The 22,140-nt window shown below is 41.6% G+C and overlaps 1 protein-coding gene across 2 annotated transcripts in view; it reads right to left on the bottom strand.

Annotated features, from left to right (window-relative positions):
- FREM1 (FRAS1 related extracellular matrix 1) overlaps window positions 1-22,140 on the bottom strand; it is a 64,788-nt gene that overhangs the window by 5,204 nt on the left and 37,444 nt on the right. Inside the window, exons 23-34 of one of the 2 annotated variants that reach the window (XM_035895575.1) lie at window positions 21,140-21,404; window positions 16,079-16,493; window positions 14,586-14,787; window positions 13,980-14,124; window positions 11,609-11,738; window positions 10,115-10,187; window positions 7,001-7,150; window positions 5,574-5,812; window positions 4,933-4,980; window positions 4,471-4,653; window positions 4,073-4,198; window positions 3,262-3,377 (exon numbers count right to left, since the gene is read on the bottom strand). In XM_035895575.1, coding sequence (XP_035751468.1) covers window positions 3,262-3,377; window positions 4,073-4,198; window positions 4,471-4,653; window positions 4,933-4,980; window positions 5,574-5,812; window positions 7,001-7,150; window positions 10,115-10,187; window positions 11,609-11,738; window positions 13,980-14,124; window positions 14,586-14,787; window positions 16,079-16,493; window positions 21,140-21,404 — 2,092 coding nt within the window. The remainder of the gene's footprint in view (window positions 1-3,261; window positions 3,378-4,072; window positions 4,199-4,470; window positions 4,654-4,932; window positions 4,981-5,573; window positions 5,813-7,000; window positions 7,151-10,114; window positions 10,188-11,608; window positions 11,739-13,979; window positions 14,125-14,585; window positions 14,788-16,078; window positions 16,494-21,139; window positions 21,405-22,140) is intronic. The other variant, XM_035895576.1, reaches the window with a different exon arrangement.

Genomic DNA, 22,140 nt, shown 5'->3' with positions numbered 1-22,140 from the left:
GTGAAGGTCTCCACGGCACAGGAGGACATCTAATTTCAACTGCTGTAATAAATCTATGTCCTATACTGACAGCGAAGGGGAGGGCTGGCTGAGAGGCTCTGCTTCTCCCAGGCTTCCATTTGATCAGCTAGGGAATAATCCCAGTGCCTTGAAATAGGTGTCTACTGTTGCTTACAATGCCTCGCAGTGTATTCAAAACACTCAGATGAGGCTGGCAGACGTGATGCAGAGCTTACAGGAGCCCCACACCTCCAGAGCGGCAGCTGAAAGGCAGACAAGATACTCTGGGCCTTTAAAGTGGCTCCAGGTAACCAAATCCCTACGCCGGAGTTACTAGCAGTAATGTAAGCTAAACCCAGTCACTGACAGCACTAGCACAGCATTAGGAGAGGAGGGCAGCAGGGTCTGTCCTGCTTTGTGCTAGGCAAAGTGTTGCCACAGAAAGGGTCATCATAAAGCTGAGCTGTCGTAAAGGATCTAACCCATTATTTTAGATGCGGCTCTGCCTGTGATTCCCCAGGGACTGAGACCACATGCTGCTAATATATAAACTCTGAACAAAATAACAGCCCTTGTCTTACAAAGCTGGCAGTAAGGGATCTGAAATCTGACCATGTCTAGGCTCTAGTTGAATGTTCAACTTCAAGAAGACAAAGGCATAATCTGACTAACAGAGAAAAAGATGCGACTGTAGGTTCTGTCTATCCAGCGCAGAGTCCCTTCAGTGGCAGCAGTGAAGCCACCTTGCATTGTGAGCGAGCCCAGCTGCACTGACCCTTGGGGAGGACATGTTCCTGTGGGATAAACAAGAACTGTAACATAAATCACTGAAATTGCTGCTAAATCAGGCTGCTGTGGGATTACTCAGCCGTAATATCCCCCAGATGCTTCTCTTCATGTTGCCAAGGGCCTCTTCATGCATACAAAACAAAGCTAGAGAAATGAGTTCTTAAACCACTTTTCTCTCCAGTGTATTGGAGAAGGGTTAGAAATGGTGCAAGATTTTCACAGCAATTAGCTGAGATTTTTTCCACCCACACTATCCCATGGCATGCACCACCTTGCATCAAGACAAGTACATTTTTGTGCCTGCTTCACTCCCTGCTTGTGGAAACTGAAGGGAAGTTTGGCATGCCACCTGCAACAAATGGATGCAATGTACGTCAAAAGTCATTAGAAGCCCAAACAGGTACATGTACATACATATAGTTAGGTCCAGGAAGCAATTGCTTCCACAGTGAATTGATAGCATTGCTTTGATGGAATATCTCGGTTTCAAGTCCATCATCTCAGGATAACACTGTTTTCTCTAAGAGGTTAGGAAGTTGGTTAGTTGGACACTGTTACTGAAACAACTTTAACGATGCTGGTGCTTTTTTCCTCTTCTATATAACAGAAAAAGTGTAGCAAGAAAATTGAATAGAAGTTACACTGACAAAACAGAAGTAGCAACAGAATTGAAGTTTAAAATAATGCCATTTTTGTAGCAATAAAATTGATTCTTATTTTTCAGTGAAACAGGCTGATTTACTGAAAGTCAATTCTAACCCTTTCATTTAATGTCTAATGTTTGTTTGATCTATTAAAAAATGAGGATTGACCTCCATGCTGATTTTGTTTGCTTGTTGGGAATATCAGCTATCTAAATGTCAACATAGAAATATTAATAACAGAAATACCAAAATTGGTGGTGATGGTGATAGCTGGCAAGGAGCTGGGCAAAAGCACAAAATAAAATTTATTAAGCTATCTTCTTGTGCCACTTTTAAGTGTGTGCCTGGGGTCTTACTTTTGTAAATCAGTTCCAGATGGAGGCCAGGAGTACTCCATTTACGAGGATAAAGCTTCCTTAGTCTGTGGTAGTCTGACATTAATCGAATCATCGCTGCCCTAGGATTCACTTGCTTGTGGACTCAGTGGTATGCCTTGACTTTTTGTGTAAGTGTTTAACACTATATTAATTTATTGTTATTTGGTTTAACTTCTACATACATACACCATAGCCTTCAGCAAGAGGTTACTGCCTACAAATAGTGTGGGTCACAAGGAGTGCACGCTTTTAGGAAATGGGGAACAACTCACAGCAGAGTGACATATGTTCCCAAGGGATCAACTGAATGTTGAAGCCTTCGGAAAAAAAAATATTAGAATATTCACAACTTGCAGCTTTGTTTGGACAAGTAACAGGATAAAAGCAAGGGATAGTAAACCATTTCAGGAGCTGAAGTTTTAAGTAAACCAGTTAACAATGTCATATTTGTGGTGAGCTCACAAGAGCAAGTAACATTTACATTTTAAGAAAGAGTAACTCCCATTAGCTGGGAGGTATTAGGCTTCCCTTTTGCGTGTTACCAAGACAACATAATCTGGCATAACTGAGTGGAATGAATCAAGGTTTGTTATGCATGCTTGTCCACATTTCATGTTTCCTGCGTGTCCTTCAACCACTTATTGGATATATTCTGTTTCTTTCATCTCCAGCTCTTCCCTGTTTCAATTTTCATTTCACGGAGTAATGGAGATGTCTGTTAAAGCGCCTCCTATTGTTCAGCTTGGTCTTCAATCTGCCACTCACAATTCAGTACAAGGTACAGAATATGCATGATCCCAGGGCAAGCTACATGTTACCATGGCTAGCCTTTCTTCCAGTCCTAAGCTATCCCTCCTAAAACCAAAATCACAAAGCAGGCCTCCGAAGAGCAAGACTGGTGGATTTTCTATTTGTCTCCCACTTTGGGAAAACTATTATTATTTATTAGCTTTTATTTATCCTTAAAAGTCAGAAATTTACTGTTAAATTGAATGTTGAAGTTTCCAAGTAGTTATAGAATCTGAAGAGCTACATCTTCAGAAGAATACGGTGAGGCACACAGGAGCTGGAAACTTTGTACTGTTGCTATATCAAGTGAAGGTAGAGCAAAAGAAGTGGTGGGTCAGAGAGGATGAAAGGCTAGGTGTTTGTGCTATTTCTCTTCTTCCGCACTAACTTTCCCATTAGGAAAGCATCCTCATTGCAGATGGACAGCTTTGGGAATTCACATTGTGAATAAGGTAGCGTCACCACCTGAAACACTGTGAGACTAGTGTAATGTTTCTACCCTCCACTGGGGCTGAATCCCAGGGCTTGTTCTATTTTTGGGGGGGAGCTGTGCACCACAACCAAAGTGGGGCTTATCCCAATTAACTCGGCCCCAAGAGCAGCATTCAGCTCAGGGCAACAGCAGTGCACAGCACACACATTCACTTGGAGAAGTCTCTTACTGTTCTCTGCAAGCCCGAGCGGCAGTGTTCCAGGTGACCTTGTGATTCACTACGAGGAAGTAGCAGCTGCCCTCGTGATGACTCCATCCGGAGGGACATTTCTTCGCACTTACCTCCTAAAATAAAAGAGGAAAAGGTAAAACAGACTCCTGCTTATAGTGGTCTAGGTCTGTGTGCTAATAATCAGACTGAGGCTGGAGGCGCTGCTTGTAGCCTCCCCAGAATTAAATTGGAATAAAGCTACAGCATTACTTGAAAGATGCAAAGAAAAAAACGCCTGCCAGAGGAGCCTACAATTTATAATGAGTAGCTTTAAAGGTGACATGAGATTTCAGTTCCAAAAACCCTTTTAAGAGACCATATTAGTTTGGACACCATTTTCTGTCTCCTGCAGTCCCTGTAGGGAATGCAGCGCAACAAAATTCAGCATGTCATCTTAGGTGGTGGAGGGGATGCATGTTTACAGAATACCTAAGTGAGCTAATTTTACTAACTGCCACCCATTCTCTCACAGACTTCATTCATGGACTGTCTCATGCCCACATCCCCACAAGCACCACGACATCAGTGCTCATGCGGTTCATCCTGGAGCACCTGTGGGTGACAGAGAGGAAAGGCAACCCCAGCAATCAAGCCCTCATCACGTCTCTGGGAATCTTTTTTTTCTGGTGACAGCAAACTTGACCCTGGACAACGCTTTAATTCCCTGTACAAGTCAATAGTTGTTACAGAAAGGTCCTTTGCTTGAGAGTGTCACTCATTGTAGACTCCGTGCTCCGATTTAGATGCATACTCACAGTGACATTTTTACCTGGCTTTGGGAATTCCAGAATTTCCATATTATCCCATCACACTGAAATAACTTTTGAGTGCTTTCTTCAAAATGCAAGAGCCCCTTTAAATCTGGTGTACAGGCCTTTGGAAAAGAGTAGAAGTCCTGGAAAGAGAAATGTCATTTGAACAATTGAAGGAAAATAATTACATAGAACAAACAAGCTACACGAAACAGATTAAAAAGGTATTCTACTAAAAATTTATGACATGAAAACTCTTCAAGGGCTGACTTGTTAATTTATCTGTGTATTGGTTAAACTCAGCTTTGGAGTGGGAAGGGTTAGGCTGCAGATCTCAGAGGTGTTAAATCATTTTGGAAAACAGCATGACTGAAAACAGATGGCAAAAATGCCTGTGAAACAAAAGGTTTCATACCTGATGTCTTGAGCTCAGTTCAGATGCCAGTTCTGCCTTATCAGCTTGTGGGATTTCTGTCTTCCTAGAGGAGACGACATTTATCTGTGGTTGTGCTTGGTTAATTACTGACACTTGAGCCTTCTTGTTTGCCTTAGCTGATGAGGCGACATCCTCTATTTTGAGTGATACCATCCCATGATACTTTGTTTTACAGTACCATACGCACACAAGCAGAACAGGAGAGGGAAAAGAAAGGGTTAGCACATACAAGCAACTCTTAAATAAACCCCAAACCAAAAAAAAAAAAAAAAGGCATTATAATACAAATTGTTGCAAATCAAGGGGAAGTGACACCGAAGAAAGATACATAGAAAAATAAAGTATTGGTCATAATGAGTTATTAACAGTGATAAAGCCTGCAAAGAACAGAATCAGAGAGGAATCACAGAAATGTTTGAGCAATACTCATAATACTCTTACTTTGAAAACCACGTCAGTTCCATTTCTAAATACAGATGAAGGATGAACCTGAAAAAGGTAGAATAGCAGCATGACATGGGCATATTCATGCATTATAGAAACAAAAAGACTTTATGCAAGATCTGCTACAAGATCTAGTCTAAGATCACAATAGCGGAATGCTATTAAACCACCTAGTTAAACCAATGTAGCTTAAGCAGGAAAAGCAATGTGCAAATATTAAGTAACTGTTCCCTCTTTAAGCTAACAGCATTTTCAGCTTTACAACTTCAGGAGCAGATGCACAGCTTCTATACATTGGCCTGGCACCAGTGACTTCTTTCTTCTAGCAGGCCCATGAATTAGACAAGATTAGAAGCTGCATAATTGCTGAAGTTGCTTGATGCATGTTTCCTCCCCTAATCCTGTTTTTCTTCCTCTCTTGCATACATGGATCCTCAAAATCAGGAATTTTATTTTTTTTTTATCCCCCCGCCCCTGTGCTTTTAAATAGCTCAGGTCTGACCCCAAGCAAATTCAGGTGGTTTATGGTTATTGTATGGTCAGGTAGGATCCCTACAAAAATATGACAACTAAATGAAGGCATCAAATCCCAATGAATTCACCAATCAGTCCATCACTGCACTACAGAAGTATCTTACTATTCTGCCATTTCCAGTCACTCTCAGCCTGGTCCTCGACTGATTCACCAAGCTGTGTTCTTGCCACGAGTCCTCTCCGTGCTCTCTCATCCCTTTGGAAGAAGGCAGTGGGATCCCTTCCAAGGGAGCATTGCCAGGCCTGGGAGGTGATGAAGAGCCTGAAGAAAGTGGGAACACTGTGCCTCTCCCCCAGAAGTGGTGCTTGCTTGGGCCAGAAGAATGGGAATAGCTGCACTGACCTGAAAGCATAGAAAATGGCAGATGTTCAGTTCTAACTGCATGGGCCGATAACTGGTCACGTTGACATAGGCACACAGCCTGTCATTAAGAGCTGGGTGATTCTTTCATTTGATGTGGTTGATTTGCTGTTTGTTCGGTCCTCCTCATAGCAAACCCCACAAAGGTTTGTTATGACTATGACTGCAACTACTACCTGTTTAGGTATGTTTTTATACATCTGTCTACCCACAGATCAGAATTTCAGCCAAGCCTCTGCTGAAAGTACCTGTTTTCATGCACAGATTGGGGTTTGCAGTGCTTTTTTTTTTTTGGTTGTGGATAGACTGGTATCTTTAACTAACGTTGGTGATACTTCCATCATGCCCAGAAAATTTTCTCTTCAGAAATCCAGGATGCTATTGTTCCTACAAATTAGTTGCGTCAATTAACTCCTGGTTTACATTATGAGTGCTAATGAGAAAACCAATCTGAAATTTTAAAAGAACCTTTTGTAAAATGAAGCCTAATTCATTGCAACACAAGTATTTAAAATACTTTTTCATTAAGCACCAGAAGAAAAAACACTCTTCAGCTTTCAGAGGACTCAGTTGCTTTGCTAGTTATTTGTATTTTTCTACAGTTGCTTCTTTTTTGGTGTGATTTTAGGCACACCACATTTGATCACTGAAAAATACAATAATAATGCAGACATAAAAGCCTAATCTCTGTAATGATCACTGCTGTGTGCTGTAATGTTGTGGACTGTGTTTGTTAAGAATTAGAAAATGTATTTCTAAGAGCTGGGTTTATTTGTTAGCTTTCTTTTTTGAGAGGAAAATTAATCTTTTTCAGAGGTGTATAACAACTGCTATACAGTAACTGGGAAAAAAATTCTAATGGACCTAAAAATATTTTTTTCCCACTTTAATAAATGAGAACTGAACTCGTGTTGTTATGAAAAGTGGTTTCTTTCCTTACACCCTTCTCATTTTGTACTTGTTGCTTTCTCCATGCTGTGTTTCTTAAGAGGATGAATGTGATTGTGCGAGAGAATAAAGGGTCTGCAACTGTCAAGCCTGTTTCCTCTAAAAAGAAATTAAGCATTTTGATCTGAAGGTGAGTGTTAGGAACAACTTGTGGTTGAAAATAAGTAGCTACTCAGCCAAGATTGTCCCACCTTCTTAATGATGAACATCAAAAGAGAATACCTCCTTTTGAGTCCAAAATTTTCACTACAGCTTTTGTCCGGGTGCCAAGAACAGCATTCACAGGGGAGTTCAGAACTACTTCAAAGACTTCATCATCTTCCTCTAATCCATCATAGGTAATTGCTATATTCCACGTCTTGGTTGACATTCCTAACAGAAATAAACATTTTAATTACTCTTTAAGTGCTATTTCAATCAATCAGGGTGTCAAAGAAATATATTAATTAACATGTCTGCAGCTAGAATGGGGTAGCTGGTGTATGCTATTGTGCTCCTACCAACCGACTGGACTCCTGCTGTTCTCCCAAATAACATTAAGTTCGAATTTGTTCCTGGGCAATGATGATTCAGTTCAAGTGCATACACTGTAACAAAAAGCTGCTGTAGCTGTGGGAAATGACACCACAATACATAGATGTAGGACTTCCATTGCAATTTTCAAGAGAAAATGTATCATATGTTTTTTATCTTGAAAGCTTAATTTTAGAGAAGGAACAGTTACTTAAAATACCTGCAAATGGATCAAAGACTATGTTAGATTCAAGTACAACCTTTTAGGCAGATTTTATACTTGGTTACAAAATTTTTACCTGGTTGCTTGCCTTTACTGGGTAACGTCGGGCCTGCATTATGGGAACGAGAAAAGATCATTCCAAGGTAAAGGACTAGACTGGTTATTACCCCAAAGGCTACAAAATTTGTTGAGGAAAAGTCAGAAGCAGCAGGACAGAAACAGATCTCAACATACACATAGCTGTCAACAAAACATCTTGGGAACTGTTTCTGCATCACAAAGTCAGTGCTAACATCCAAAATGAGTATCAAAGATATATGTGCAACATTGTCAAAAAACCCCTCGACATCCTTATGACATTTCACATAACCTCTATTTCCTTGCTCCTTTCCAGTGTGAACCCTCTAGCCAAGAGAAGATGTCAGTACAAGCAGACCCATACACTTGGGTAGAGTCATCTTCTGCTCCTTTTCATTACCACTTATTGATTACATTCTAACTCTAACATGCCAATCAGTCCAGTCAATTCATGTAGTTGAGGACTGTTTTTAAAATCAGCCTTACTAAATAATTAATAAATACTACTAATCAATACATATCAAACATCTTGAATTCAGAACTAAGAAACTGATGCTTTGAATGTACTAGTTCGGAGGGTCCTTCCCTAAGGTTAAGCCTAAGCAAAGGACTATTGGAGAGAGCCACCCAAACAAAGGTTGTGTGAGGGAGCTCAGCTGGATTAACCAAGAAGCTGGGGAAAAAAGGGGAACAATGTGCCTCTCTCCTGTCCACCTTCACAGTTAATTTTCATGTGGCTTACCACCATATTCAGAAAGACAATAGCAGTAACTCCAAACTGTCCCATGCTTGGAGAATCTGCATGGACCACCACAAAAGGAAAACCCTAGTAAAGGGCCTTGCACTAAAAATCTCTTTGCAACAATCTCTAGCCATTTCAGTCCGGAGACTGGTAAGCTTGACTGCTTAGTACATTAGAGGAAAGAGAGCGGGCATCCTGGGCAGCACTGTATGAAGGACTTTTTATGCTGATCTCTCAAATCTTTCTTCCATCTTCTAATTTGAAACTAAAAAAAAAAAAAATCAAATCCTAGATAAAGGGTCTCAGAGAGTGGCTCATTGGTTTCAGAGATTTCATGTGTGTTCCAGAAACACTGGAAGTCAGGGCAGATTTCCGCCTTTCAACCCAGTGGTTTTTTTTTACTGCTGTCTGCTGGGTGTCCTCCCTTGTCCACCTCTGAAAACTAACCAGCAGTTGTTCATTCTACACCTTTACTTTAAATTTGCCTTTCTCAAGATGGGCTGTGGTGGCAAAATAATCAGATTTGTGACTCTAACTGAACTTAAAGTTTTCCTATGGGATAGCCAAACAAACCTGGGCTATCTATGAGTTCGCCCACGGATGCAATGCTACATAATCTCTGTAGCATGCAATGCTTTTTTTACATATTAAAAAGCTTAAGTCCTAAAGTAAAAGAATCCCTAGGCTTTGGCAGGAACTGACTTATTATATTGCCCATATCTGTTTGTCAAATGCAGGTAAGCACTTAGACTAATTTTTATGATCAAATCCATACCATTTATTTCAGCCTTTCACAGATGATATATTTTGTCTCTTCTGTGGTCACTATGACTTTCTGCCATTGAAATCTTACTGCTGGCAGTCTTAGGATAACTTCTGCTGGCATGGCAGGCAACATCCTCGGAGGCCTGTGTGGACCCCATTTCCGAAACTCAAATAAATCCTGGACTATGCCAACAGGATGTGTTCCAAAAAACCTCAGACTTGCATATGCAAACAAAGTGATTATGATAGCAAAGGGGTTTTAATTCCCAGATAATCTATTTATATGGGCAAAACCAAGGTTTTTGGGTGAAGCTGAATTTCTGAATGGCAAATTGTGCAGCTCTCACCTGGGCTGTTTTTTTCCCTAGACCCAGGGAGATACCCAAAGTATAATAATAATAAACTGTGCAGAACAGAGGAAACTTTTTTCAGTATCTTCACATTTGTATTCATTTTTACTATTGATTCTCCCCCAGCAAAACCAAATCAAGCTCCTTTTGATAATGCAGTTACTGTAATTTCTTGCTATCTACAGCCTCAGCCAAGGTCAGACTGCTGTTATGATTACAGTGCAAGCAAAGATAACCTCTGACAATTTTCAGGTTCTTTTGCACCTTTCTGTTCTTGGATACCTTGCATAAACTTAAGTTGTACTCAGTTTTGTCTAAATTTGACCAGTGTCCTGGTCAAATCTTTAAATCTTTAAAGCATCTCACAGCTCAGTTCAGGGTGAGTCCTCCTCAGTTTAGCTGTAAGGAGATTAGGAGACATTATTTCAGCACTTTTGATATTTTAACTGATGTAAAGGGACCGCACACCATCTCACACTAAGTAATAAGGATATTAATTCACAAAGGAAGCCCACTGCACTTCCAGTAAATGAGCCCAAGTGTCTTTAATCCTATTCAGCTCCCCTAGCTACTGATGCAGAATAGGTTTCATTCTCCAAAATGAGAATTTGCAGTTTCAGAATCAGTGAATTAATTTAAAAATTATTCAGAGGACTATTTCATACCTGGATCAAACTGAACAAGCTTGGAGGGAGTCACTGTAAAGTCCTTTCCCAGCATAGCAGATATTTCGTTGACCTGAGAAGAAACCAAATAGTAAATGCCATGCTGTGACCTGTTTCACCAAACCGCTGCGCTCTGCTGCATGCTGAAGCTACTGTGTGCCTCTCCATGGAGTCTCAAAAAGACATGCCAACCCATACATGTGCTTGGGCTGAAAAAAAAAAAAAGATACAGGCCTAAAGAATAAACCTTGTGATGTGCATCTGTCATTCTGTCCTTGATCATGATTTAAATCTCATAATGAAAAAAATTTGCTCATCTTAAAATTTTGCCTCACCCCCTCTTGAATTGGTACTTGGCAGCACAAGATAATGCTGCTGTTTGCCATGCCTGGGGACCCAGCCATCCCTGGCTCCTGGACAGGCACATCATGGCATCCTGGAAGAGCCATGGCAGCCGGGCCACATTTGCCCATTTAGCCCTTTGTGCGGTCTTGGAAGAAGCGTTTGCATGCAGAGCTGCCTGTCAGCCCCAAAGACCCATTGGGATGGGCATGAACCCACACATATGTAAGTGTGGGGACTCCAGCAGCTCTCCAAATTTTTACAGGAAACCGGCAGAGGACACCAGCTTCCGCACTGCACTCCTGACACTGGGGTCAATTTCACACGACTTTTTAGCCAAGTGACAACCAGAGCAGAGTCATTGGAGTCTGTGAAGGATAGGGCAGGATGGCCCCTGATGAAGTCAATGGCAAAATTCCCACTGACTTCAGTAGAGGAAAAATCAAAACCATGTTTCCAATTAGGGCTATAATCCTGAGAAACTGTGAGGGAAACTTTTAGTATTTTTCTAGCAAGGGGAGCTTGTAAAACCCTGGAATTTCCCTTTTATAAGGAAAAATAAAATTTGTGAATGCAAGTTGCACAAAACCTGTTTTACAAAATCAGAACCTGCAGCTTTGACTCTAATTTTTCTGACATAAGGCAGAGGCTATTACTGAAGATATAGGGGGTTCCTTGGGCTGTTTGCTAGGCTGATGGCAGTGGCGTGAGAAATGAGGGAGGCTGCCTTGACTTCTAGGTTGAAGCTCCCATAGCTCCTGGGTTCCTCCAGCCTGAGCAGGGAAAGGAGAAGTCCTGAGGCCCAGGGTTGACCAAAGCCTGGATTTTAAAGTGGCAAATCCTGGACACCCAGCTTCTGAGCACAGTGGCGGAGGAAACTGCCTGGTCTGTCACAGGAGGTCATCTGAACTGAAATACTGCTCCAAAACATTCCAGTTCTGGTTAATCAGCATTTCTACTTAAAAATCAAGAAGTTTTGCCAGCAATTTTTCAACCATCTGTACTAGCAAGGACAATATCCCGGTAAGTCTGGTTTTAATTGCATGGCCTCTTTGCCAATTACTGAAATGCCTTTTAAGCCTGAGGAAGAAATGAACACCCTCCACTACTCATTATTCAGTTTCCAGTTAGGAGCTCAGCTTTTAGCTTTACCTTCACTGCAATAAAGGCAGGCTCCGCAGATTGTCCTGCCCTGGTGATTTTCAGGGACACCACTCCCACGCTCTCACACACTTCATATTCAGTCTGTTGCATTTCAATCCGAGACCACCGTAGCTCCAGCCTGTGGGAGAGGAAGGAAAGCCCCTGTCATGCACAGCCGCCCCCCTGCTGCCCCCAGCCCCTGCTGCTCCGAGGTTGGGTGAGGATTCTTCACTGGCTGCTGATTTAGGCAATACACATACCAAGTCTTTGTTTCCTAATCAACACATTTGTGTGATTCGGCTGATTAGAAAGAGTGAGAGGCGGTTAATAGATCTTCCAGTCGAGCCCCAGTCTTCCCCAAACCAAGCCTGAACCTTGTTTCAGAACCAGAGGGGTTCTGCAGCAGCTCTGAAAAGAGCAGTGTTTAGTTTCTCCTTAACACCAAATAGGCCAAGACAAGCTATCACTATTTCTTCTTGGTTCCCTTTATCCCTGTAGTTTTATTTTACTCTTACTTGCCAGTATTTTCCCTGCAATACCCTCCTTTCTTCCCACCTACCTTCATCTATCCTCTCCCTCTCCTCCTCTTAGAGTATAGGGCATGCTCCAGGACTTCATCGCCTCCATGCAAGTGCCCTCTCTGCTTCCCTTACTTCAGTGCTCTGTGTAGTTTGCTCTTTAGCCATAGAAGTGGCTGAGTCCAGGCATCTCAGACACTAAATTTTAGAATTGTTTATAGGGGATGTGGCTGAACCTCGGAGGATCGCATGCTGCACAAGGTAGCCAACAAAGATCTCGCCTTTTTAAAAGCTTTGGTAAAAGTTAGTGGGACTCAGAGAGGAATGAAAGAGAGCAAAAAGAAGGAAAAGGAGCTGTGCTACTTACAAAACAGTTTGAACTTTTCTAACACAGACTTCTAGACCTCTCAGGCTTGACTAGCTCTAACAGCAGTGGAAGTTTCCTCCTGTCCTGCTGTATCCTCTGATATTCATGGTATGGGCAGCCCATTTAGAAGCCAATTTGCTTTCTTTTTGATAAGAGGATGCATGTACCAGATGCAGTCCGGCAGCACTCCGATAAAAGCTGGGATCCAATTTTAATAATATCAACATGTAAATCAAACTTGCATTTTGAACCAGTGACCGTTAGGTGATAAACTGTTTAAAAAAAAATCTCTCACAAGCTTTTAAATACAATACTAAAAATATTTTTTTTCCTTAAAAGCCAGATTCACCTTTGTTCTGAGGTCCAGTGCAGCAGAAAGACAAATTCCGCTTCTCTGAAATTCCTTTTTTCCATATAAAAAGTGGCTTCTCTTTGCTCTCTTCATAAAGCTATGATGTTGTGTGTTGCTGTGTATATAGAAGACAACCCACACCTTCCCACGAGGAGCGGCAGCGCTTTGATGGTGGTTTTAATACCAGTGCACCTGTGAGCCAGTGCAGCGCAGCTGGGAAGTGCTCAGGCTGGCTGTGTTCAGAAGTGCTTGTGTATGGGGACATCTTTTGGCACAGCGATTAACTGCCGAAACGCCGTCTGCAGCTCTGCTCGCTCCCCGTCCTCTCCCTTGCATGCAGGGAAGTGCTCCACAGAGGAGCCTGGCCCCTGCAGACAGCTCTCTGCTGCTTTTCCCTCACCCTGGGCCCTAGCTTGTGAGGAGCCAGTTTAGCCCAGGAAAACAGCGTTAGCTATTTTTCTCAGTTACTTCTGATTAAATGCATTGGTGGAACACCCAGCCCTGTTTTCAGAAATAGAGAAAAGTGCTGTAGAGCTACTCCCACTGTTGGCCTTTATCCTCAAAGCACAGTTCAGATAACACCCCAGCCTCTAATTTTTGTACATTGGGCATGTCACAGGTCACAAGGAAATTTTGATAATATGCCTGCTATAAATTTTTTCAGCGGATGGCCAAGAAGATGCTGTGTGCCCGACGTCCTCTTTCAGCGGTCTTTTGCAGAAGTGCGGCTCTCATAGCTTTTAGTGCTTGAAAGCATCCCTCCATCATAATCTCAAGCTTGTGAAAAAAGTGTTGCCGTCAGCACAGGGCAAGAGTGACCTCCAGCTGCAGGACCGTGTACACGAAGCCACAGTCCGGTCCCTCAGCAGCTGGTGCCTCAGATCTCCAAGTGCCCAACTGCCACTTAAGAGGAAACTCCATTATGGTTTTCTGCCAGGCCCCAAAAGCCCTTGAGAACTGTGCCCCAGTCTAAGCTGGAGCTAGCCCTTTGTATTTTGCCTCCCTGAGGGGAAGAAACCTCCTCTGCTGGTCAGCAAAATGTTTGAGGCAGAGCTTTGCTCAAGTCTGCGTGGCTTCAAGCCTGGCACGGGTTCGTTCGCTCCAGCGGGCAGCACGCACAGCACCCACCAGCCCCCTCCCTACCTTTGGGGCACTGCAGAGTTTCCACTGGCATCTGTGACTTGAAAGTCCAAGTTGTCTGAATTCACTTCCCGCAATGGATTGATGACGTAAAGTATGATTTTGCTGTTCAAATCCTTTTGGCTAAACCCTTCCTGAATAAATCCACCTGGGGGAGAAGAGAAATGTTCAGGTGAATGAAAGGCCTGTTAATAAGAACCACGTAGCTCATACAGACTGTTTTCAACTTTTGGTTTTGTTTAACACAGAAAATTTGAACTTACAGAAACACAGTTTTATAGCCAAGCAGCAACACCCCAGCCCATTATAAGCCAGAGCAAATTTGTTCCCATGTGACATGTTTTATCAAATGGCCAAGTTCAATATTCATCCTTTTTTTTCTTGACACAAATGGCAGATATTATCAATCATCTCAAACTCTTTGAGGATTCATGATGAATGTGAGACTCAGGTTTTAGTGTAAAAGCTTTGTTACTACATTCTTGCTACGCTAAAACATTTCTGTTTGCAAAGAAATATTTATTTCCTCTATCAAGCAAAAATTAACAGGGTAGGTTTTGGAATCTGGTCTGATATGTCCCAAAATACAGAGATTATAGAAGACAGCACCTGTTGTTACATTTTCCAGGTAGCCATAATGAGGACCTCGTAATATCTTAAAAATTATTTTGTCATCTTCTGTATTGGGGTCAGATGCCTTCAGGGACCTGGCAGTAATATAGATCCCATAATTGCCATTCTTCAGCAGTTCCACATCAGAAAAGCAATGGAGATGAATAATTTTTGGTGCCATTTTGTCCAAATGATCCACCTAAATCAAAGTTAGACAAATGTATATTCATTTTACAGTATCAGGATATTCTCTCTCCTACTTTTGCTAAAAGCACAGTAGCCTGCTCAGGGTGGCAATAGCCACTTTGACTAGCAATCTGCTCCAGAAGAAGTCTGATCTCCAGTTAAGGACTACTTCCTATGAGTGGCTTCCATGACCAGATTGCCCAGTTGGTTGCTGCCTGCAGTGGGATACAGCACATACTGGGGAGCGCAACACAGGTTCTATATACCTCTGCCCTGATGTCCCACACTCCTCTTAGTCCTTCTCCTTTTCAATGTAATTTTCATCATAGCAAATGAAAAGTCCAGCAAAGGTTTCTCACCTCTGTTTTGCAATAGCAAGCATGGAAATGTAAGGATTATGATAATCACAGTTATAGGCCTGGCCAATATGTCTCCTCGAAACTGTGCCGCCTTTCACAACTTCTGGTGAATCTTCTAGCACTCTGCCACGGTTGTTGCTGTTTCCATATCTCATCTTCTGCTGAATTGGCACTCCTTGCTCATCATATAACTTCAAACTTTGTCATCAGGAAAAGTTAGGAGCCTCTTTGTTATTATCAGTGTTTTGGAACATACAGAATTTTGGTATACAATGCAACCAGGCCTGCTTTGCATACTGAAACATGCCAGATAGATAGATACATACAAGAAGTCACAGCAAAGGCATCTGAGCCTATGACACAGTGGGAAGAACTTGAAAATGAGGGAAATGTGAAATGGACAGAAAGATCCTAGTAAAGGAAGGAAGAATCAAGAGCAGGCATCTTACAAAGAGTCCCAGAAAGAAGACAGGCTGTCAGTTGTGGGAGCGAAGTGGCTGTAACTCAAGATTCCTGTGACATGGAGATCAACAGTCATCCTAGTATCCCTCACATGCAAATCAGTGGGTCAGGTACCAAGCTGGAAAGCAGAGCAGGAGGAAGTTCATACCTCCCCATAGCTGGGCTCAACTTTAGGGTTATTTTAGCAAGTACAAGTATGTAAGTATATACTTGCTTATATTTATATAAGCAGGATGTCTGTCTTCTCTTAAATACAGTCTCTCTCTCTGCACCCTATAAAATTCTTTGCCCAAGTAACGCACTATGGCAAGTAGTTAATTCTGTAGGTTAATTATTCACGGAACACAGAAAGCAAATATTTTAGCTGATAAATACCTCAGTTAAGTCACATTTTGCAGCAAGTACCAGTTCTCAGCAAAATTACTACATTTTAACCTTATCATGCTATATATCTCTTTTAAGTAGGCCTGTGGTCACACTTGCCTGAATGGTGAATGCCACTGGCTGGCTCTGCACCCTCCCATTCACGATGAAGCCTTGATTAGTCCTATCTGTTGCAACAAATGTAAATCTGTCAATCTGGGAATCCCCACCTCGGTGCTTGTACGCAACATCCCTGTTGTCCACGTCTTGCTGGGTGAAATTGTACTGCAGTAGCACAGCCCCTCGATAATAGAGATGACCATACTGGGGGAGCTGAGCCAAGAGGAAGGTAAGGTTTTCTTTGGCAGTGTCTGGGTCTGAAAGCTGCAGGACATCAGGAGAAAGGAGTGCCAAAGCACCTTCCACTAATCTTAACCCTGTGTTCCTGGATAGTGTGGGCAAAGCTTGGTCGACTGCCTCCAAGGAGATCATGAATGTCCCATGTTTAGTCCTCAGTCCATTGCTGATGATGAATCTGGCAAAGAGAGGCAAGGTAGTCTTCAGCATGTGTTCTTGATTCACCATGGACTGAAATGAAATGATAATACACACCTTTACTACAGGACTTGCCTGTGTTGATACTGCAAAAGTAGTAGTGCTGCTTTGAGGTCAAACCCAGGCTGTGGGTGGGGTGGATATATGACTTGAAAACGCGATAGCAGATGGCCAGGTATGTGGCAAGAGCTACAATGCGTCTGTGGGAATCTGAGTAGGCGCCAGAGTAACGGCTTTGAGGCTGTACACATCAGTCTCAGCAGTCATAACAAAGCTGATCTAATCTTCTAGCTCAGATACAGATGGAGCAGATCTAAAATGGTGGGCTGGCTGGGGGGCTTATTGCACCGTCTGGCATACATACACATTTGAACACATCCTTAAGTATATTTTCACTTGGTTACCTGGTAGTGACAACTGCCAGTGAAAGTGCTGGCTTTGTCTACAACATACAGAAAGAGGTGTGTAAAGTGCATGGTCTGCCTGGTCAATGGGGTTTTTTCTGTCCACTGTTACAAACCTTTTCTACCAAATAGCCCTGAAACTATCTAAAAAAGCAAGCTGGAAAAAGATCCATCCTCATCTTACCTCACGTGTTTGTTTAGACCCTAACTGTATCTGTAAAATTCTGGATATTCAGAGGAACTGATTTATGTTTCTTTACAAAACTCAAGAAAGGTCATCTGAAATACTAAGATTCTGTGGGAGATATTGGACGGAACTGTACGAGTTGCTAGGGCAATTTTAAAAATGTGGATGTCCATAACATGTATTTATCAAAGGGTCAGATCTGCATGGGATTTTTGATTAATAGCAGCATAGTCTCTTATAGTTATATCTCAAGCAGTAATATTTCTTTAGCTGTACTAAAGAATTGATTATGCTCTACAGTTAATTTTCCTCTCCTAAACAAAAGAAAGATAAAGGTGCCCAGGGCTGGAGAGAAAATCTGTTGGAAGCTTATCCAGCTGGGTATGGGCTTTTGCCATAAAAGTGACAGCATGTTCTGCAGAAATTTATTATCAAATTTAGTTGTGGATAAAAATAAAGAGAAAACCAATCTTTTAGCTTTCAAAATTCATCCTAGATTTCATTGTCAAGATCATTACTGAAGTATTTTTTCTGAAAGTAATTACATTGCACATTGTCATGCTTATAAAAAAAACCTTTGAGGGTATTGGAAACTAAAAATTTCTTTGAAAATGTGTCACGATCCTTTGTGTCTCATCACCATATAGTACATAACAGTTACCTTTCTACCGAAGTTTCTGTGGGTATGCTGCGTAGTATATGCAAAAGCATCCTGGAGGGTGGTTTTCACCCAGGTTTGTTCTGCCTGAGCCAGGACAGAGTCTTCTTTGCAAAGAAATTTCCTTGTGGTAGATTATCCATATTCCCTGACTTCCCTTTTTCTCCCACCCTCCCAATGTCCAGAACTTTGAATGCACACACAGTTAGACCTATGCAGTTGATCTTGTGTGGGACAGCATCATGGGATGGTTGTTCCAGACAACATGAGGGCCAGCCTAGCTGACTGCTTTCCACCTACCATGCTTCTACCGTACATAAGAGAAATGGGGACTAGTCAACATTTAGATTATCTGCCTCCTCTTGCTCTCTTGACTGCAGACCTCAAAGAATTATTTAAATAATTACAGGGTCAGAACCTGGCCTATTGTTGTGTGCTTTGGATGTAAGTGACCTTCAGTAGGTCATGGAGTAGCTTACTGTGTCACACAGACTGTCCATCTAAAACTCCTCACTGCCTTCACCAATGCTGGATGATTAGGGCTTGATCAACTTGTAAGCTGGCAGTATGCCATGAAACAGATGGGAATGAGCATAGGCAGACCAGGGACTATATAGCAGTTAGAAATATGTTTACTGAGGATGGTATTCCCAGCTGGGAACCTAGAGACATCTGTCTGCACTGACCTAATGCTATTGTGCCAATGGTAAAAGGGTTGTGCTATTAGTAATCTAGTTGAAATCAAATACAGAACTAGAATAATGATGATAAATACTATGCCAAGGGGGAAAAAAAAGGCAAAACACATTCAGTCAAGACCTTAACCATCTCTCAAAAAGTCTGGAAGACTGCAGTGGAAGTGAGTTTCTTCTGGTTCTTTTGATGGCTGTAAAATCTTTTGGATGATATCTCAAACAATATTTAAGTGAAAGACTTAGATAATTCACTTCATGAAACTGAAGATTCATCCAGTCTTCTACAGAATATCAGAGAGGAGCAACCTCTTGCTTATACACATCAGACTGAAATTTATGATGCAAATATTGGATGCCACTTGATTTCACAGGTGATGAAGCTGCCTGTGTCAAGATGTCCTTTTTCTGCACTTTGGGAGATTTTAGTTGTTTATTGATGGTTTATGGCTGCTCCATCTTTTCCTTAGTAATGGAAGCCAGCCAATATTCTCCTCACACTGATGAAATTTAGGGGACAACTCTGAGGCACAGTTAAGAGGACAAGTTGCATGGTTTGATTTCACCATTAGCAATATTTCATGCTTTCTGCAGTTTGATGGCAACAGAGTTGGCTGTAGGACCTAGCATCTGTCATGGCATTTAAAAGATAAAAATGGAATCATAAATAGTGCCAGCTCATTACAAAATCGAGCCAGCGTGTCAAAATGGAGGACATTAGCATGTTCTTTTAGTATCCTGCTGCCAGCATATGATGTCAGGTTGCTAATCACTTGAAGTCATCTGTCCAAACAAGCACTGCCAAATCTTTCTTCCAGGCCAGCAGCACCAAACAATACAGGCAAATTTATGTCTGAAGGAAGTACTTCAGTGGAAAGTAAAAATCTGATCAGTTAATCCCTCCCTATAATTACCCATATAATTAATGTAACCATTCCTTGTTAAAATAATAATAATATTCTGCCACAATATTTATATGTCTACACAAAATCAAGTTGTTTTCAAAATGATAACATCAAGGAACATCAATTATTGTGATTAAAATAGTCCTTGAATATCAATATCTATTAAAGCATCATAACCTTACTTTTATAAGGCTAACTACCTAGTTTGGTTGTTAGCCATTGGCCTAAACAGAAGCCATTAGGTTTATCCACATGCACAGTTGCCCTAGAATTGTTTGGTCTGCTTTCATTAGTGCGGTATAGAAGTCATACTGATGCAAGTCACTCCTATACTGCCCAACCTAGGGTTGGCATGACTGCAACCTTACTTGTCTAAGCTAATTCTAGTTTTGGTTGTAGTGTTTCACAATCAAGAAACATAAAGCCAGAGAATATTTGTTCACTTTTTCTGTTATAACTACAAGTGGATCAGACAAATCTAACTAGAATTTCCACCACATTGAATTTAGTGGAAGGGAGAGTTTAAAATGTTTCAGCTGAGGAAAGTCCCAAAATTACTCTTGGCTTAACTCTAGAGAATGTCACCTGAGCTGTCCCAGTGTCATAGGGAGGTTTATCTGATGTCTCTATGCACCACTTGTTTGACTTCCCTGCAAAACACTCAAACTGGATGACACAACATGTCCTTGAATATTCATCATGCGTCATGGAAAATCCCATTCAGATCATGAACCTATTCATAAGAGAGTGCAAAAAGGCATCTTTTCAGAATTGCAGCTCTTGGGAGCCAAATCCTTCCTTTTACTTAGTCACAAATCAAAAACCAATAAGCTCTTACTATTGTGTGGCAAATTTGAATTTTACAGAAAGTCCATTTTCTGTCAAAAACTGTTTTCGGAGGAAATTGCCAATGCCAGCAAGAAGTTAGCATTCTTCCTTTAGAAACACTGTTCTTATTTCTGAGCTTTATCTTTTTCCCTGGATTTTCTCTCTTCTAGAAAACTGTGCCCAAGGCATTGAGCAATAATACATCTACTCAGTCTTTACCTGATGATAACCCATTGCATCATTCCACTCTATAGCCAATGGAGGTTAATTTAAGAACAAAATAAGGAAATACTCACTTTCAGAGTGCACCTAGTCTAAGCTGTTCTAAGAGGAAGGTTCAGAACTGGGTGAAAGTAAACTTAAATATCACTAGACTGCTGAACTGGGACTATGGGGAATGGGTTGTACCCCAGAAATCCAGTTGTCTTCTTGAATTTCTGAGCTATTGTAGTGTCAGAATAGATAGTGGACTGGTTTTCAGTATGTTCAAGAAATGGATTCAAAAAGCCTGGAACCAAATGAATATGATAAAGAAAAATAGACAAGAAAGAAGTTATTTAATACCTGGATGGTATTGCTGTAGCAAGAAACCAAAGGAAAATTCCACAAAGCATGTTCTTAGTCCTTCTCCCCCATTTAAATCTTAACAGCTGTGTATGTTTGGGTGTTATACTAATATTGAAGCTAATATCATTGAGTGAATGTGGCTCTGGTTACAATTTCAGCATCAATTAGAAAATGCATTTATTACCACAGCAGTCACAAGAATGTGCATTATAGTAAAAACATATTTGCTATAGAAATATTGAGAATTCCCACACAGCTTCCACCTCTTTTTAATAATTAGTTTGGGGGGTAGGGGTGGGTGTTGTGTTTGTTTTGTATTATGGATTTTTTTAAATACCCAAGAAATCCAAGGCGAAAAGTTTGGGGGAGGGGTGTTATGCCTTACCTGAATGTATCTTCAGGAACAGCTGCCTTCATGTTGTGAACATAGCAGACTATCTGCCTTGTTACATCCATTTGACTGAAGCTGGTAATGGGGATGCCAGGAGAACCGACATACTCTATTTGTCCATACTGGGGCGGGGAGGTTATGACATAGAGGAGCTCCTCCAGCTTGTCAGTACCGTCCAGTGCAAGGAGGACATCAGTTGTAATGTAGCCCTGATCCCCTTTTGGCACTCTAAGGGGTTTTATGAAAACAGCAATGTCTCCTGCAGGATAGACAAAACAACACTGAAATAGTCACATAGAATTGTACGTTGATCTCTTACGCATTATTTAGCCACGTGCAAGCCATCACCAGTAGAAAAACCATATGACTGTAGGATTATAGGGAAATTTGGACTGGAAGGGACTTTAGCACGTCTCTGGTCCAACCTTCTGCTCAAAGCAAGGTCAGCCATGAGATCAGCCATAACCAGTTTGCTCAGGGCTTTGTCCCATCGGTGTTTGAAAACTGCCAAGGATGGAGAGAGCACAACCTCGCTGAACTCTTCTTGTAATCTTAGCAGTGCCAGGTTAACTTGGTCTAATTTAGGTTTCTAATAGGGATGCAATAAAGGAAGAGAGGTTGTAAGACTAGAGCATAAACTTGGGAGACAGAGCTGTTCTTGAACAGTGTTTTGCCTGTCGTATTACATTCTTGCCATTTTTCTGTGCTTTGATTTACTCAGGCATAAAGCTAGTTTCAGAAGGATATTTTCAACTCTATTTGAAAAGAGGCTGGGTGACCTGGGAGGCAAGGTGCAGCACATTGCCTTAGGCAAAGCCTTCTCAAATCCCAGGACCACTTCTTTATCATCGGGAACATCAGGGCTCTGGCCAGCAGTGAAATCCAATCAGACAGACTTTTGGGATCTTCAGGGAGACTTGCTCAGGGAAGGATCAGGACACACACTTAGATCATCTTTGTTTCAGAAACAGACACTGTAAAGCCTCAAGCCAGAT

This window comes from Egretta garzetta, unplaced genomic scaffold, assembly GCF_000687185.1.
Source record: "Egretta garzetta isolate BGI_Z169 unplaced genomic scaffold, ASM68718v1 scaffold175, whole genome shotgun sequence".
Classification (NCBI taxonomy): Eukaryota; Metazoa; Chordata; class Aves; order Pelecaniformes; family Ardeidae; genus Egretta; species Egretta garzetta.
This window is presented reverse-complemented; position numbering and strand designations above follow the sequence as displayed.